This window comes from Oxyura jamaicensis, chromosome 8, assembly GCF_011077185.1.
Source record: "Oxyura jamaicensis isolate SHBP4307 breed ruddy duck chromosome 8, BPBGC_Ojam_1.0, whole genome shotgun sequence".
NCBI lineage: Eukaryota > Metazoa > Chordata > Aves > Anseriformes > Anatidae > Oxyura > Oxyura jamaicensis.
In genome coordinates, this window is record NC_048900.1 from 15297651 (window position 1) to 15316898 (window position 19248).

General features: G+C 37.6%; 1 protein-coding gene and 1 long non-coding RNA gene across 4 annotated transcripts in view; one reads left to right on the forward strand and one right to left on the reverse strand.

The window, feature by feature from the left end:
* The window catches only part of EDEM3 (ER degradation enhancing alpha-mannosidase like protein 3), a 33025-nt gene that overhangs the window by 9883 nt on the left and 3894 nt on the right, over nt 1–19248 (forward strand). The window contains exons 5-20 of one of the 3 annotated variants that reach the window (XM_035333012.1): nt 429–541; nt 1286–1439; nt 2620–2754; nt 4328–4433; nt 5016–5113; nt 6390–6515; nt 7073–7156; nt 8643–8726; nt 9302–9426; nt 9937–10102; nt 14265–14419; nt 15206–15359; nt 15971–16165; nt 16948–17113; nt 17619–17804; nt 18674–18721. In XM_035333012.1, the coding sequence (XP_035188903.1) occupies nt 429–541; nt 1286–1439; nt 2620–2754; nt 4328–4433; nt 5016–5113; nt 6390–6515; nt 7073–7156; nt 8643–8726; nt 9302–9426; nt 9937–10102; nt 14265–14419; nt 15206–15359; nt 15971–16165; nt 16948–17113; nt 17619–17804; nt 18674–18721 (2095 nt within the window). The remainder of the gene's footprint in view (nt 1–428; nt 542–1285; nt 1440–2619; nt 2755–4327; nt 4434–5015; nt 5114–6389; nt 6516–7072; nt 7157–8642; nt 8727–9301; nt 9427–9936; nt 10103–14264; nt 14420–15205; nt 15360–15970; nt 16166–16947; nt 17114–17618; nt 17805–18673; nt 18722–19248) is intronic. The other 2 variants (XM_035333013.1, XM_035333014.1) reach the window with 2 other exon arrangements.
* LOC118170629 lies at nt 341–19182 on the reverse strand. Its single transcript, XR_004752812.1, has 3 exons — nt 18070–19182; nt 14939–14944; nt 341–351 (listed from the first exon to the last, which is right to left on the reverse strand). It is a non-coding gene; the product is annotated as an uncharacterized LOC118170629 (long non-coding RNA).

Here is a 19248-nt window from a genome sequence, read left to right on the forward strand (position 1 = left end):
GGGGCTGTTCACTGAGCTCAGGACATGGCTCCTTACACCATGGATAGGAGACTGCTGTGAAATCAGAGGCACTCCAGCAGTCCAGCCACCACTCAGCCTGCTAGTGCAGATCCAGCCCACTGAGTCTGTTGCACTGAAGTTGTGGGGTGGGAGTAGGGGAAGGAACAAACAAATCCCTGGGTATTTGTTGAGATATGCTGTTGGTGACTTTCTTTACATAGAGCTTTGATTCTCTTCCATCCATCTCATGAGAAAAACAATACTAATGTCTGTTCACAGCGTATCAGAGCATGTCCCCGCTGGACGGGAATATCAGTCTAAGACATTGGAAACTTTGTTTTTTAACTGTTGCTCTTGTTCTTCCATACCTGAGCGTGACTGTATTAGCTGTGGTGGAACCTAAATGTTTGGTTACATTTGTATTCCAGGTGTTAAATAAAACCAAAGAGTTTGAAGAGGCTGTAAAAAAAGTAATAAAGGATGTTAACTTAGATAACGACATAGTTGTATCTGTCTTTGAAACCAACATAAGAGTCCTTGGGTGAGTAACTTTCATGTCTTCAAAATTCTTTAAAACTCCATTTTAGCTAAATGTCCTGAAGGCATACCTTTGTGCTATTTCACCTCATTTAAAACAGTTGGTCCTTTGTCAGTTAGCATAATTCAACATTTGCCCTAAAAAAGGTTTTAAAATGCTAAGCAGGAACTGATGCAGTGGTGCTGAATCAAGTTGACCCCATCTGACTTCTGCAGATGCAGCTTCTGTAATTAAAAAAAAGCCTGTGTGTGCTGAGGTAGCAGTGTTTTTTAATGGAAATAGTCTTAAAGGTTGCACTGCTCAATACTTGATTTAAGAGAGAAAATATTTCAACACTAAGAGTAGTAAATTATTTCAGGTTGGAAGGGACCTCTGGAGGTCTCCAGTCCAACTTCCTGCTCATAGCAGCATCAGAGCAGGTTAATTTTAAGCTATTATATGCAGCTTTAGAAGTGCTGTTTGTTTCTCTTAATGAATTTTGTTGGTCAAGAAAAGCTGTTTTTCTTTATGAATCCAAGATTTGTCTGTAACTGGGGGCTGAGTCCTAAGCAGTAAGAATTGCTTCCAAATTACCAACACCTCATCTTGACTGTGGTTGGAGTTGCATCTGCTAAGCGTTTCTGAAAACTACAGCCATGTGAACATAGCGCAGTTATTTACATGTGGTCATTTACATGATAGAAATTCTTGCATTGCTGGTGAGATGGATATACCTGTTGAGCTGTGGATATTCTCTCTTGTGTTTAGAGGTCTCCTAGGTGGGCATTCGGTGGCAATTATGCTGAAAGAAAAAGGTGAACATATGCAGTGGTACAATGGTGAACTTCTGCACATGGCAAAGGAACTAGGCTACAAGCTTTTACCTGCTTTTAATACCACTAGTGGTCTCCCTTATCCAAGAGTAAGTTCTGTGGTTTCTGCAATTAAGTATTTCCATAAGGAAAATTTTTGTTGTTCTATTTTAATCTCAGTTTCTGACTTCACTTGTATATTTAAGCGTACTGAAAATCAGAAACTTGTAAATTGCTTGTTTCCACTACATGCTACCCACTATTTTTAAAATACAGCTTTTGATGCTCTGAATCCCTGCATTTCCAGTTCTGCCAATTCTTATACATGTTGTCATGGGTAAATAATAACAGCAGAAATATTGTCTAATCACTGTCTGCTGATCTCTTGCTCCTACAGGCACTATCAAGTATCTGAGAGTAATTTCATGTTGGTACATATCTCAGTCAGTGAAAGATCAATTTGCAAGCACATGCAATGTAGCACAGAATTGATTAATCTTAATGGTCTACATCTATTGTTGTTTTTTTTTTTTTTAGAGGGCAAATTAACTGGAAAGCTGTAATGTAAAAATATTCATTTAATATAAAATCCGTTGTCGTACTCAAAGTGTGGTACATATTCTCTGAATGACAGAAAAATATTCTGTGTATATCATCCATTCAGTATGTAGCTTTGACGCTACATACTCCTGCACATACTGTGGAATGTAGCTTTGATTGGAAACTTTCCTGTGAGTTAAAGACTCAGGCTCTACTGAAAATGTCTAATTCAAAATTTAATGTCTAATTCAGTGTTCCTCAATCTTCTGGTGAGATGGCCATCTCTAGACTCCAGAAAGCTATGTTTTGCCTGGTACAAAAGCAGTTCCATCTGCCTGGTATATTCCCTTGAGCCGGGAATATTGAGATGTCTACATAGCTTAATTTCCTCGAGCACTTCCAATGTTGTTGAGTTTCTGGTTTGAAGGTTAATAAAATGCTAGAATTTTATTTTGGGGGTGGTATTCATTTTATTCAAATGTCTAGTGAACCAAGGAACAGGCTTTGGGGCCAGTCCTAGTTTTGCCTTAGGTAATACTGGAAACTTTATATGCATGTTTGAGGTGACAGTATATAGGGAAGCAGAGCAAAACTGAATTGGTTGAGGAGGGGAGGGAGTGATCTTTCTGTATTGGAAAAAGCATAGATGATCTAGTTGTTGTACAGATGGGAGTATGAATTTTCTCTACATGGGAGTATAAATTCTTACAGCTAGTAAAAATAAAGGTAATGATCCCTGCTTTTCTCTAGGTTAACTTAAAATTTGGTGTAAGACATCCAGAAGCACGAACAGGAACAGAAACTGACACCTGTACAGCTTGTGCAGGTACCTTGATCCTTGAGTTTGCTGCATTAAGCCGATTCACAGGAACATCTATATTTGAGGTTTGTTTTTTATAATCTTTTTTCGTATTAGGTATTCATAAGTTTTCTGTAATTTTGAAAAAATAATTTTGAATGGATGTTAACCTGTTTTGCACAAGAAGTTTGCGTGTGTTCAGATTTGTTTGTGCACTTTTTCTGAAAGTGTTCCTTTTTTTTAAACATACAGGAACCAATTTTGTTTGAAAGCAATTTGAGTAATACAGAAGTAAACAAATGTTATAGCTAAAGCAAATAATTTGCATAGTTTTTGGGTAGAGGGGTCAGGACTAGAAAAAGGAAATGTGGTCCTTTTCCTTGAGGTCCAAGAGATACTTGTACCTCCATATGCAAGTTAAGGAAGGAAAATAAATCATGCTTGTAACTATTTTGCCATGTATCTCTGCTAGTAATAAATATTCTACTGGCACTCTTAAAACTGTCTCCTAGTGTCTGTATAGATAATGTGCTCACTGATTTTCATTTTTTTCCATTTTTTTTTTTGAGACTTTCTACTACTTAGCATCTCTTGCTCAGTTTAGTTTGTAGTCTCTTTAAAAATTCATCGAGTTGAAGAATACTAAGCAATGACAATATATAGCAGTCACAATTAGATTATACCAAAGTTTTTAATATGGTAAGCAAATTCGACTTTGAATTTTTAGGGTAAACCTGATCTTCATAACATTTTTTCCATTTAATTTGTCACAATGCAGGAAAGATTAAAATAGTAAAACAATTGTAACTCCCTTTTATAAAGAAAGAAAATCATAAAACTATCTGTACCATGGCATTCTGCTGTACATTAAAGAGTATATTTTCAGAAGTGCCTCAATTAGTGTAGCCCCACTGAAGCTGGACAACACTTATCCAGGGGTATAAGGAAACAGAAAGATAAATGAAAATGTCTGAGTGTATATATACATACATACATATCTATATATTTTAAGATACTAAGTAAAGCAACTCTTTCAGATCACATTTTTTTTGTGATCTTTCAATACGGAATTTGATTTCATGAAAGCAAAGCTGAGCCTCTGTTTAGTGTTTTGGTCATGCTTCTCCCCCCTAAAATCCAGTGTATGGGGTTGGTGATCTAGAGCCATTTTTGTAGGGTGTGTTATTACCTTCAAGTTACTTTGCATGTATGTAAAGAATGTGTATAATTTGTGTACTAATAAACAGGGGTTGCTGCTCCACCGTGAGATGTCTGAAAAGACATAACAATTCTGATTAGAAGGCCATTATGTTTCTTGAAATATTTTTAAATGAGGTTGCACTGTCCTGTCTGTAGGCACCATTTCACAGTAGTAAACGTGTAGAAGGATGTTTGTGACTTGCCTAAGAACATACTGGCAAATAGTTGCGTACACAAGCACTGCTCTTTCTAATCAGCAGTAGAATAATTATTTATGTCAAGTGTGGACTAAACATTCTTCTACTTAAGTGTGTGTAATCTAATACCGAGTTTTACAATTTTGTTTGACATGAAACTACTTCATAGCATCTTAATTTTAATAGACAAAAGAATAAACAGTCTTTATAGTTTCCTTTAACGAGTTACAATTTCCTTTAATGACTTTTCTTGTTTTTACAGGAGTATGCACGGAAAGCGCTTGACTTCATTTGGGAAAAGAGGCAGCGCAGCAGTAATTTAGTGGGCGTTACTATTAATATTCACACTGGAGACTGGGTTCGCAAAGGTGTGTGATATTCTGACTCAAATCAGTGATAACAGGTGGTCTGGGGCAAGGAAAAATCTTACTGTTTCTTTCCCCCTCTGCCTTTATGGAGACTATTTTAAAATGTTAATAGGATAGGCAAGTGGTATTACACACTTGAGAGCTGGGGAAACAAATGAAGCCTGGCTTTCCTCTAAGAGTGTTTTTGTTGAGAAACTATTTTTTTCAATGTAAAGAAATCATTCTCTGATTCACTTTAATACCGAGAGTGGAATGCCTTGGGATAAATTCCGAGAGATTCTACTATAAATACAAAGTGAAAATATAAATAAGACTGTTTGTATATGGCTGTCAGCAGGAATATTCTCATATGAGAAAAGTGCAGCTGGCTTAAATGCATGCTTGTTAGTATTATTACGTGCGTTGATATTGCAAAACCTTTAGTACAGATGAACAGTATTGTGTATCTGCATCCATCTGTGCTTTAATTTTAGTTAGAGCCAGTTTTTCCTTTTACTGAAAGAGCCTTTAAAATCAAAGTGAAGTCATGTGAAAACACCTATGTAGTTACTTAAACACCTTTTCATTTTCTGTTGTTTCTAGATAGTGGAGTTGGAGCAGGAATAGATTCATATTATGAATATTTATTAAAAGCCTATGTCTTGCTGGGAGATGACAGTTTCTTGGAAAGATTTAACACAGTAAGTTAACACCTTGCTCGGATTTGTTCCTCCTGTAAGACTAATGTAGGACTAATTGTATTGTCAGTCAGCTGTTAGCCTGGAAGCCTAGGAAGAGATCTTTAGCAGAATTTGAGATTTTGGATGTCTGCAATGCAAGTTCTTTTTCATATGAGTTTTTACTAAACTTGGGTGAACTAGCACCTCAGCAGCTATTATAACCCCATCCAGTGAAGGCTGGAATCTTCTCCTGGACCTTTTACCTTGTTTCTAGTAGAGAAGAGCTGTATTTCAAGATCACCTTGAGAGTGTAGTGCTGCAAAGATTTCTGAAAAACAGCAAAAGAGCTTCTTGTTAAGAACTGTCCTGAAGCAATGGAGATGTGAAAATCAAGACCTGGATCTTGCATTGTATTTGCAGATCCCAAGGCCTAGTACATTATTTTGCAAGATTACTAAGTAATTTTGTCAGCATTGTTATTCTTTCATAAAAAAATATTCTTTCTTTAGAAAATAGCAATGTCCAATAAAAACATTTTATATCATAAAATGATTTATATAGCATGACTTTTATATCATACACTGTACTTAAATTGGTTAAAACAAGTAGCTAAAAGCCTGTTGCAAAACTTGAGGTGTAATGCTTATTTTATATATACTCACCTTTTAAAGCTACCACTATTATATTTATCTTCAATTATATCTGTTAACTGTGCCTCCTGTTGTTTCGGCTCATGCTTATGATTTGCCTTCTGTGCTTCTGAAAACAAGAGAGCTATCTTGAAAAGAATAGGATTGGAAATCAGAAAGCTATCAAGTGAGCTAGGGTTTTTTTTACTTGTTTTCAGCAATTAAGTCCAGTTGCTTTGGTTTTGTTTTTTTTTAAGCCTACTTTTCCCCTTCTCCTGAGTTGTACTTGCCTTAGAATTCTCTTTTATTCAGAGAAAGCAATTTCAGCTTTGCTTAGCGTGCACTTCAAGTGCAGTTGTTCAGGCTGAATCTTTAACTGTGATAGTTGCTTGTTCAGTATACTTATATATGGCTTTTGAGTATACCTTTATATATGTGTTACTTGGAAAATATGACTTTTATAGCATGTATGGTACTGTGGAGCATTGCAATAGCTGGTACCCTTTTGGTTTGCCAAACTAGAAACTACTCTGTATTGCCAAATGCAATAACGACTGCGTGTGTAGTACTGGTCCGTTCATTGAAATAGAATGCCATAGGCTCGTGATCTAAATCTGTCTTGTAAAACATACTGATTACAGAAAAATAACATTTATTTTATTTGTCAGCACTACGATGCCATAATGAGATACATTAGCCAACCACCTCTCCTTCTTGATGTTCATATTCATAAACCAATGCTAAATGCTAGGACCTGGATGGATTCTTTGCTAGCTTTCTTTCCAGGATTGCAGGTAAGGTTTAAAACCCATGTGCAGATTAATTTTTATAAGTAATAAGCAGTTAAATGGACTGGATATGTAATTGGTAAGTCAAGCTTAGTAACTTGGTTTTCAAAAAAATGATTTGGAATTTCTGTACTCACTCCTTTTATTTATATGCTATGATGCAGGTTGACTTGCATCCAGAAAAGTATGTTCATATGATTCACTTCCTCTCTCCTAGTCATGAAAACACTTGAATTAAGCTGCCTTTTCAATATTCTAGAGACAAGTTTTCTAGCTTGTGTGCAAGTTACATCTTTAAGATGAACTAAATCATGTTTCCACCATGCTTATCTGTAAATGGTAGTGATTGTTTCTCTACACAGGCAGCAGTCTTAATGACTTCAGTGATTTTGCTTAAAAAGCTGTTATGAAATATCTGTGACGTACTCTGAACTAAGGTAATACAATGTATATCTGCTGGGAATGTAGAAATCCGTGTGTGGCTTTACACAGCAAGTGTGCCTAACTTTGAATATCATTTGGATGCCTGGTAAGTTTGTGTTAATTGTATTATTGAATTTTAGGTGTTGAAGGGCGATATTCGACCTGCTATTGAAACTCATGAGATGCTGTATCAGGTTATAAAAAAGCATAACTTTCTTCCTGAGGTAAGGTAGTTTGTTTTTTTTGATTCTGTAAATTGATTCTTACTTTACATTGAGCAATATCAGACATACATTTGAAAAAATAGGAGGTTATGTGTCATTAAAACCAAAGGCATGCTTCCACAGCATTCTTACACAGTTTACAGTTCTACATGTATGACAATAGGGATACAAAATATTTTTCCTTCAGTTAGGCTGCAATTAGTACATTAATAATAATTAACAGTTGCTTAGATTTTATATTTCAACCTTTCAAAATTGATTTTGACTCATTTCAATATGCAAAGTTTATATAAACACATGTGGTTATAGCTGCTTAGTAACATAATAGCATTAATGCTAAAAATCAGTCATCTTCATTAACCCAAGGAAGGAAATTGAAGGCTGAATTGTTCAGAGAATGTTCTGAAATCTTGTATAATATTGCTGAAAGTAGGAACAAGAACTTGTCTGTAGATACTGCAAGTGCAGTCTTTGAGCGAGTTTATTCTGCACAGAAAATTTTGCTTACCTGTTGAAGGATGTCATTCTGTGATGACCCAGAACGTATGAGAGAGCTTCTGCTGACTCTTTTGGTAATTTTGACTTTCATCTGGTGCTAGTTTGTTTCTTTTAGAGGATATTTTAGTTAACGTTACTGTGGAAACAGAGACCAGAAAATGCTCTCCAGTCACTGGAATGATTTTTTTGAGTACTTTTGAAATTATATGATTTTCTTCCTTAGTTTTTTTTTTAAGTGCTTTTAATTCACAAAGGAGATTTTGAAAGATCTGGTAGTGGTATTTAAGCCAATATTGTATCCCCTTTAGCAAAGACTTGGTTTAAACCCTAGTAGAAACTAGTAGTGTGTGCAAGTCATCACAGAAGCGACTTTTGCCAGTGCATGTTGAGAGTGAATACCCTAGGACTAGGAAATTTTTAGATAACTGACTTCTGGTCTCTGGTATTTCTTATGTCAAACAGCTGCTTACAGTTTGTCAGTCTGAAATGACAGCTTAATGCACTGGAAGTGTCAGGTGGTATGTATGTTTGCAGAATTGGTATTTCTTGAAGCTCTGGTTTGTCTCTCCATAGCAACCCTGCACCAGGCTACTGTGGTTGGCTTGTAGCAGTGTGCTGGTGCAGGTGGGAGCAGTGGGTGACCGTGTGCTCCCTCCTGGGGCTGGAGCACAAATTCTCATCTGGCACTTTTTGCCTCCTGAAAACCCTGTGGGACTCCACTTGCTGGACAATTCTAAGAGGCTGGATGATGTCAGGACTCCTGTGCTGACACAGCTTAAATCTTTCTTGTACTAAGTGTGCTACAGCATTGTTTTAGGCTTTGGTCTCAAGTGAACTAACTAAAACGAGGTTCTTGTAGTCTCCTGAGACTGGTGTTGGGCATCAGTCCTCCACTGGTATATTTCAGCTGTTGTAATATGGTTAACACAGAATTCAAAGTAAACCCGTGTTTGTTTTTATCTTGCATTGGTTTTTTCTTCTTCCTCAGGCTTTCACAACAGACTTCAGAGTTCATTGGGCTCAGCATCCTTTAAGGCCTGAATTTGCTGAAAGCACTTATTTCTTGTATAAGGTAAGATTAGTTTCATTCCTCTTTTGGTTGCTTTTTCTTGCACCTAGAATTTTGTTGATGTTGTAATTCATTTACAGAATGAGTAGCCTATCTCCAGCTTATTTTATCTACTGGATCCAGTTCTGTATATAGACAGGATGGAAGTATTATTAGTATCAAAAATTGTTCTAGGAATTTTATATGCCTAGAATTAAAAAAAAAGTCATTAAGTAACAAAAGCCCATATTTTTTAAAGACATTTAGGATTTGCTGATCTCTTAGATCTTGTAGAGACTTAAGAACAAAAGCTACTTGTACCTTGCAGAGTAACGCCTAATTTCTTGGGTTTCTGTAAATACTTTCATGTGCTTATCTGTGTTTCTGCAAAAGGTGATAGTGTTGTACCTCAGAGGTCCTATTTGTAACTGTTTAGCTCCTATTGATAAATGATGCCTTACTGGCATCTAAGAAGGTATGAAAACAATATATTACAACAGAGAAATGAAAGCAGCTAATTGTGAAGTCTGAATATGCATAAAGGTTGTTTTTTTTCTTGGTGTTTTTTGTTGTGTTGGTGTTTGTTGTTGTTGTTGTAGGCTACTGGAGACCCTTACTATCTAGAAGTAGGAAAAACACTCATTGAAAACTTAAACAAGTATGCAAGAGTACCTTGTGGGTTTGCTGCAATGAAGGACGTTCGTACAGGAAGCCATGAAGACAGGTGAAAGCTTTTGCAGTATTTTTTCTATAACATTGTATGGGGAAAAAAGTCGATGTACCCTGTTGATAAAATTGAGTTAATTGACTTTTGAGTAGCTGTCTGTCTGCAGGTTGATAACCAGGTCTGAAATTATCCATACTTGTCATAGTTTACAGACTATTTCCATAGTTTTACAGATTCTTTTATAATAATATTTTTAGTTTAATAACCTTTAATTTTATAGCAAACTTTCATTAGATTCAGAGCAATAGATTAATTACTTTCAAACAAAATATACTTCAAATCTAGAAGTTTCTAAAATATATATATATTTGTTTTTGTGTAATGCTTGTTTGTATTGAATATGCTGAATCATTTCATTCCAAATGTAGTTTTCTTCTAATGGAGTAAAGTTCAATAATAATAGTCATGAAGACTTCAGAGATAGAGCAATATAAGTATTTATTTTACTGACATTTTAGAACAATGCGTATCTTAAAGGGCATCTGTTGTTTTTTCTTTTTCCCATAGAATGGACTCTTTCTTTCTGGCTGAAATGTTTAAATATCTTTACCTGCTGTTTGCTGATAAGGAAGACATGATTTTTGACATAGAAGATTATATATTCACTACAGAAGCTCATCTATTACCACTTTGGCTTTCCACTACAAACCAAACCATCTCTAAAAAAAATACAGTAAGTAACCTCAGGTTTAATGGTGCTGTAGATCAGTTCCTTTTTTGGGAGGAAATGGAAGAAAAATCATAGTTTGTAGTATGCTAGTTTTGACAGTCTGTTTTGTCTGAACTGTTTCATCATATTAACAGTGACAGTCACATGCATCTGAATAATGTTTCCATAATCAGATTCTGCACCACTCAGTCTTGAGAAAAAAGTTGTGGATTATTAGTGATATTTAAAAAGGATCATTCTCTGTCTCGGGTTTTATACATTTTAAAATCACATGCTTTGATATTTTTATCTTCACACTTATTTTCTCTTATTTTTCTAAAACATTTGCAACAACATTCCTAAGTCTTTTTGTTGCTTATTTTACTACACAGGCCCTTCACAGATTTTCAAAGATTTTTGAGACTTCTGCAAGGCTAATTTGACAAGATAGTTATAGCTTTTGAGATGTTTAATTGTTCTAGTTTGTGTGATATGCATCTGTTACGTAAATTTAAGACTATAAATGTGTTTATAAATTATCTTCACCTTCCAAAATACCTTATGTTACTACAGCTGTGTCTTGAAGCATAGAAACGCTTCTCTTATTTATGTTCAATAACGTGGTTTAGTTTATTTATAAATGAGTGTCATGAGGTTGATATTTTTGTTTGTTTGTTTCCCGATGGTGGATATCCTGCACTCTTTGAAGTGTTCTTTTCTTGAACATCATCTCTTGTCTTTGAGTTTTGGAAACAAGGATTGTGAAGGAATTGCAAATGGATTTAAAAGGGACAGCATGTATTACCGAACTCTTTCAACACCTCTAATGTAACTTTTTTTTGCTGCTTTTTTGTTGATGGTGTGATCAGTGTTTTTCAAATTATGCACAAAGTTCTTCAAAGGTTTTTAAAGATCATTTTATATAATTTTAGTTCCCAATATGAGAAGGTGATTACTTCTGAGATGCTCAGGATTCCCACAGCTGATGCTTTTATGAAGTGCTGGCCTAATGTATGTAGTCTTCTTGACAATATCAAATGTTCAGTAAAAAGCCAAAGAAGAGGATAGAGTAATTTATTTGAATGTAATTATCTTAAGCTTTAAGTCTGAATTACAAATGTGCTTAACACAAATCTAAGAAAGTTTCCATTTAGTATGTTGTTGACAACATGCATGAAATGTACCCTTGGTGGAAGAGGATCAGGTCAGGGAATATTTAAGCAAATTGAACATTCATAAAGTTCATGTGCCCTGATGGGATGCACCCATGAGCACTGAGGGAGCTGGTAGATGTAATTGCGAGGCCACTCTGTATAATCTTTGATCCTGGCAACTGGGAGAACTTCACAAAGACTGGAGGAAAGCAATTGTCACTCCTGTCTTCCAGAAGGGCAGGAAGGAGGATCCAGGGAACTATAGGCTGGTCAGCCTCACCTCAAACCCTGAGGAGATGATACAACAGCTCATCCTGGAAACTATTTCCAGGCACATGAAGGAAAAGAAAATCATTGGGAGCCAGCATGGATTCACCAAGTCATGCTTGACCAACCTGATAAGCTTTTATAACGAAATCATCAACCTGATGAGGGTCAGGCTGAAATCAGCAGCCTGAGGAGAGAGCAGTGGGTATTGTTTTCCAGGACTTTGGTAAGGCCTTTGACACTGTCCCCCATAAGATCCTTGCAGAGAAGCTGTTGAAGTATGGGCTAGATGAGCAGACAGGGATCAAAAATTGTCTGAATGGCTGGACCTGGAGGGTGGTACAGTCTAGTTGGAGGTCAGTGCAAGTAGAGCACACTATGGGTCCAGTCCTGTTTACAGGACATCATTAACAATCTGAATGATGGCTGGGGTGCATCCTCAACAAATCTGCAGATGATGCAAAACTGGGGAGAGTGGCTGACTCGCCAGGTGCCATGCTGCCATCCAGAGGAACCCTAACAGGCTGGAAAGGTAGGCTGACAAGAACCTCCTCAAGTTCAGCAAGGAGAATTGCAGTGTCCTGCACCTGGGGAGGAACAGCCCTGGGTACCAGGACATGCTGCGGCCACCGAGCTGGAAGGTAGTGCTGCAGAAATGGACCTAGGGGTCCCGGCTGTGACACCAGGTTGAACGACTCAGCAGTGTGCCCTTGCTGCCAAGCAAGCTAACAGTATTCTTAGCGGTATTAGGCAGAGTATTACCAGCAGGTTAAGAGAGGTGATCTTCTGCTCTGCACAGCACTGGTGAGGCTGCACCTGGAGTACCCTGCCCAGTTCTGTGCAAGAGAGACCTGGACACTCTGGGAAGAGTTAAATGTAGGGCCACCAAGGTGATGAAGACTGTCCAGTGAGGAGAGGCTGAGGGAGCTGGGACTGCCCAGCCTGGAGAAGAGGAGGCTCTGGGGGAGCTCATCCATAGAATCATAGAATATCCCAAGTTGGAAGGGACCCACAAGGATCATCGAGTCCAACTCCTGGCACCACACAGCTCTACCCAGAAATTCAGACCATATGACTGAGAGCACAGTCCAAATGCTTCCTAAACTCTGACAGGCTTGGTGCTGTGACTGCGTCCCTGGGGAGCCTGTTAAAGTACGCAACCACCCTCTCAGTGAAGAACCTCTTCCTGATGTCCATGTCTCTACCTGCAGGGAGCTGTGCTGAGGATGGAGCCAGGCTGCTGCCAGCAGTGCCCAGAGGCAGGTCCCAGCCTGGAGCCCCTCAGGCAGCATATAAGGGCTGGGTGGGTGCCGGAGCCCTGTCACAGGCTTCCCACAAGGGCTGTGGGGACTCCTCCTTGGGGGGCTTCCGGAGCCACCTGGACATGGGGCTGGGCACTAGGTGGGGGGGGCCCTGCTGGCCTCAACAACTCCATGAAAGGGCTAAAAGGCTGTGAAGCTGTGTTAATTCTTAATGGAATTCAGCTAACATGGAAAAAAATGGATAGGAAAAATAGAGTGTGTGAACATGTTTTTAATGTAAATACAGTGAGCTGAAATGCCTCTGAGATAGTTGGTAGTAGCAAGCCAACATCCTGTTTGTATTTATTCTTGTAAACAAGAAAGGTCGTACGGTGCTATGCTGGAACATGCAATGTACTGGAGACCTTTCTAAAGTGACGTGACTACCGTTGGTCACACCAAGAGCAGAGATACTTGAAAGTGTTGATTCCAGTAAGCTAATAGCCTTTAATTTTTTTTTATTATTATTTTTTATTTTAGGGAGCCTTTAAATAGATGATTTTAATTAGATAATGCATTGTAATCAGTATTGTTATTTGTAAGTAAATAAATACTACCTTAACTTTTATAGGTGGGAAAATTAACTGGCCAGTTATCCAATGTGTTATTTGCAAACAGTGCAAAGAAACGAAGTGGAGACTCAATATGGCTCCACTTTTTCCACTATACACATGCTCCATGTGATTTCACATAATAAAAGTGATTTGTGCAAATGTTAACTGTCATCTTTTCTGAAAATATAGAATGTTAGAATTATATATAGATGCATCCTTGCCCCTTCACAAGCTTACAACTCTGTATAACTCCTGATGAGGAGAATCTTTTGTTCATAAAAAGTTTTCAGGAAGCCTCTGGTTTTCCTTTTGTAATATTCTTTATAAACATGCATTTAACTTTATGATGCATGGCTGTTGTGGTATTTTATGAATGAAGTTGATCTGCTACAATATTTTGTAGAATGTTGTTTTACCCAAAGGAAAGATGTGACATTATTAGTAACCTCAAATAAGAATTGCATAAAGCCTGCAGCTGCTTCAGACGACACCAAGGCAATAACAAAGAAACTGTAATTACTTCCTCAAGGTGTCAAGCGTGTGAAGGTACGGGGACACTAAATATGTCATGAGCAGGTTTGAGAAATACTGTGTGCTGGTAGACAATTAACTGTGCAAAACAGTTCTAGAAACTGAATGCAAGATTGGCAAATTACAACTTGGAAACCATGTGTTTATGCCTAAAAAGGGGTTGTGGTGCACTGATTACTTTTTATCATTGCATGGTGAGGCACAGAAGAATTATGCAATTCTCATTTCTGGAAACTGTGTGGTTGTAGGACATCTACTGCATTCAACTGCTGCATGTCCTGAGCCCACTGATGACTTAAGGGTAGGCCTGTTTGTTGATTTTCTTCTTATAAAAATGTAACCTGCGTTTTTAATAGGTGATCTGTATCTTTCTTTTTAGACTACAGAATACACAGAGCTGGATGACAGTAATTTTGACTGGACCTGTCCGAACACCCAGATCCTTTTCCCAAATGACCCAATGTTTGCTCAGAGTATTCGTGAACCTTTGAAAAACGTGGTGGATAAGAGCTGTCCTAGGGGTATTTCCAGAGCGTAAGATGAATAACTTCTGCCTTTTGTTACTGTAGGAATGACAGGAATAGTGTCTGTTGTGTGTGGGAGGAGAAATAGGAGGTCTACGGGAGCTTGCTGACCTTAAGCTTGTAGTCTTTTTGGAATGGAGAGGCTAGCTGTGGGGAAAAATTAGTTTTGTCTGGCCTCATCGGCAATGCTTTGTTCATTTCCATCAGGAATTAGTGAACGTTTCGGAGCAAAAGGAGTTTAAATGAGCCATATACTCCAAATGGGAATTGTAGGCCACATATTACAGGAAATACATCTTCTGAATTTGTAAAATTAATTCCTGTGGTCTCTTGAACAGTCCTGCAACTCCTTTTCTATAGGAAGAAAATAATGTTGCTGTACATGTCTTCAGATATTTTGAAGAGCTTAGGTCAGTCTGAAACTGAAGTTGTTTATCCTTCTGACCATCTCTGATATTTGTGCTTCATGAGTAGAAAACTGAGTAGCAATCGTTAGGAAAAATGTTTTTAATCGGTCTTAGAATTACACAGACTACTTAGAAATGAGAGGTAGCATGTGATAGGTTCATGTTATCAACATTTTGCGTTCTTTGTCACTGTACAAAATGATCAAGAATATAGGCAGCTTCTAAAAAAGGCTCTGAAGTTGTCTGTTGAAATGCGTGCTCAACTTTATTCCAAAAAATTGTAATCTTGTGTTGGTAGGAATAACGTGTGGAAGCTGTGTGAGGGTTATGTTTCAAGAATAATCTTTTTTCTTTTTTATAAAGCTTTGATTTCTAATATCTTTTGTCAGAGAGGAGAGTTTGGGAAGTGGACCAAAACCACCATTAAGAGCCAGAGATTTCATGGCCAGTAACCCTGAGCATTTGGAGATACTGAAGAAGATGGGCGTCAGTTTGATTCATCTCAAAGATGGAAGAGTACAATTAGTACAGCATGCAGTTCAAGTAAGACCCAACAGTACCTCTTGAAAACTTCTAGTAAAATCATACTAGCTATGATATTTAACATTTTGAGGTTCAGGAGGGACAGACTGACTGGAAAGGGGAGGGAGCGCATGAGGTGGATGTGCAGCTGTATTTAGCAGGTTTATATGCTGTTACTATTTTGTCAGTAACACTTTTAACTAATCTTCCATTAAATTAGATGGAGGCTTTTCATGTACAAGTAATGTAGTTAATAGGGTCTTATCTGAAAATACTAAGTTTTCAATGTGAGATATTTGTATTCATTTAGGAGTTCTAATTATTTAAAGATTTTTAGTCTCCAGTGTGGTGAAATTGCTAAAAAGTTAATTCCAGTTTCGAAATGGTGAATGAGTGCCAAGAGCATCCACTCTGTATCTTAAAAATCTTTGTAGCATTGAACGTTTGCCAACAGTATTGTTTTGTGAGGAAACCGATATAAAAACAGAGCATTATTCTGAACCATTAAAGTACTAGCGTATGTGATGTAAATGGTGGCCCAAGCAAAGCTAACTTCATTTTTTTTCTCCAAGTTTGTCAAACATTTAAGATGAAACTTTATTATTTTGAAACTTTATTTCTTTACTCTTTAGGCAGCAAGTTCACTTGACGCTGAAGATGGCTTACGGTTCATGCAGGAAATGATTGAACTCTCCAGTCAGCAACAGAAAGAGCAACAGCTACCTCCTCGTGCTGTTCAGATTGTTTCCCATCCATTCTTTGGCAGGGTGGTCTTGACTGCGGGACCAGCACAATTTGGGATGGATTTATCCAAACACAAATCAGGGGTGCGTAAGATGTATCTGGGATCTGTTCTTAGCTTTCTGTTACTTTCCATATTGCTGAAGCCTAAATTTTACAATATTGATACTGTTTCAGGGTTGCTAGGTAGAGTGTGGTTAGTTAATTACAGGGGTTAAAATGACAAGGGTGCAGCAAGACAGAAGACAGTCTTTTTAGATGAGCGGCTTATCAGTCTGTAAGCCCATGCTCTGCTCTTGAGCCATCAGTCATGACTGAGGACTTAATATACATACATAGTATGACTTTGAAACAAATTCATATAATTCGCAGTGCATTTCTCAAGAGGTGTTCAGTTATAAGGGATGGTTTTCCTACTATGTCAGCTGTGATTTCACAGAAGCACTTTTAGAGTAGGCTGTTGTTTTGTATGCTTTCATAAAGGCCTGCATCTAGATGGAAGAAGAAAATACCAGAGGCAGTGGTTCGTATTAGAAGCAGCAGGAAAACCGCATGGCTTTGTTGGGCAAGATACAGCCCAACAGATGAATCCCAGACTGCCAGTTCACAGAAGCGAATTTTCCAGAGATGATAGTTCACGGGTACAGATAAAATATGAATGTGAGAATTAGGTTTTCACATGGCAATTCTTTGCTGCTTATTTCAAGGTCCAGGGTGTAAAGATTACCTGTGCTGACAGAAGATACTACTAAATGCATTATATTAACTGGAAGAAAAAAAACTAAAATGCTCAGGAATCTTTTGCAAGCTTGAACGTTACTGCTCTAATTCTCTCTTGCTTTGTTTTTGGTTTTCTTTCTCCACACAGACAAGAGGATTTGTTGTGACCATTAAGCCATATAATGGTTGTTCAGAGATCACTAATCCTGAGGCAGTGAAAGAAAAAATTGCCTTGATGCAAAGAGGCCAGTGTATGTTTGCTGAGAAGGCACGAAACATTCAAAAAGCTGGAGCAATAGGAGGCATTGTTATTGGTAAATAAGATTTTAATTCATTTGTATAAATGTAACCTGTATTTCATGGATTTGATTATATTGGAAAGCTGACAAGAAGCTGCTAAACTCACTGAAATGATGGTATTCCAACACAAACTGTGCTTTCAGAAGACAAAGAAACGTTTTGCTTATGTCTGTTTGTGCATGAAGTGTAACCAAACAAAGCATGATGGGTGATTGTCTCGGGTTTTAGAGTAAAGTTGTTATTTTAAGGATCACTGAGTGTTGGAATAATGCTATTTAGTAACTACTGAGGCAGACTTAAGGTACAAAGTAAATGGAAAAAATGGCAAGGAGTACAAGTACACAAGTTGTTGGTTTTTTTTTTTTTTTTTGCTTTTTGCACCTGATTTGCTATTATCTGTGAGGAGTCGTTAACTGACTGGGCAGTAGGAAGATGCTCAAAAAGTCTGCTGAAGTTTGAAGTTGTAGTCTGTTTATCTAACAGAAGGGTTTGCTAGCTTTTTCTTCTGTGTCTGGCTAGATGACAATGAAGGAAGCAGCAGTGACACAGCTCCTCTCTTCCAAATGGCTGGTGATGGAAAGAATACAGATGATATCACAATCCCCATGCTCTTCCTCTTCAACAAGGAAGGAAATATTATACTGGATGCAATCCGGGAATACGAGGCGGTGGAGGTGCTCCTTTCTGACAAAGCAAAAGACAGAGGTAAGTTGAATGGTGTTTTTATACAGAAGTAACTTCAATCTGTGCCATGGCATGATGTGAAATGTCCAAGAGTCATTTTTATTGCTACCCAGAGGTGCAATATTAAAGGTGCAAAAGTTATTTGGTAATGTTAGTTTTCTTAGTATTAGTTTTGTTATATGAAAGCCATTATCTGAGGTGCATTATCTGAGGGCCTCCCTCCCTGCACCCCCAAGTTAACATTAACATCCAGAAATGCTGTTCATAAGTTAAACATCAGTTTAACTAATGAGACAATACAGTCCTTTGGATTCCTTTTGAACCCTGTTTGTCGTGATCTGCTTTGAAGTAGTATCAGAAATAGCACAGGTGTTTTCAGTGCCCTACATTGTAAGTGTAGCTCCCCAGTGACATTCTTGGTACCCAAAAGGAAAGAGACAGCTATTATAACTACTTTGCCTGTCAAAGGTAAAGTGGTTATCATGCGAAATAAGGTTGCTGACCTCAGGTGCTTTTCAGTTTTTCCATTTATAATACAATAAAACTGCAAGCTAGTACATATCAAATTAAAACGTTTGTGCACGGCAGAAATTTCTAGCTTTTCCTTTGGCATGCTTTCCTGGTAGCATTGCTTTATCTGAGCAGAGTATGTGAAGAGTTAGTATCTCTAGTAAACCACTGATGGTATTTATTTTCTGCCCATTTGCAAAGGTGATATTCTGAAAGCTCCAATACTATTTTTTCATAACTGCTTACAAATTCTTCTTGTCTGTAACTATGGTTAAGCTGGTCTAACAAAGTACTAAACACAGAAGATAGTTCTGCATTTGAGAATTTGTAATGCATATGTGTTTCTTCCCTCCTCCTTGTGCTTTCGTTTGGAATCCCAGCAACAATCTTTAAAGGTAAAACGATTCCAAACTACATTATTGATAGCAGTAAGTATCCTGTATTAAAAATGGCATATACAGTTAAACTCCCTAGAAGTCTTGAAATAATAGCATCTTGTACACTAGCTACTATAAATTTGTATGGTTAAATTCAGACAGCTGCTGGAAATGTATAAGCTAAATCAGTGCTAGACACATCAGTGTTTTGAGTGGAACTACAAGGAGGGAGGATTTGACTCTTTAATTCATGGGTTAGTAGGCTGGTATAACTCTGCATCTCCCACTTCACCACGTGAGGCATCGTGGTGGATCTGGGAGTGCTTTAAAACCCATCGTTAAAGTTCAGCGCACACAGTGGATGCTAAAGTATTTGCTGAAGTTTGGAAGGGAACTACAAAGTGCTAGTCTAGGCAACTAGCACTGGCCCAGAAATCACAATTCAGGTTTTGGAAACCAAAACTAATCTCACTAGACTGCTTGCCCTTTCTAACGATTAAATGTTTTTCCTCCCTTCCGTCTGTAAAATAGATTTCTTAGTAGCATTAAGTTTTCATATCAATGGAAAGTTTGTGCTT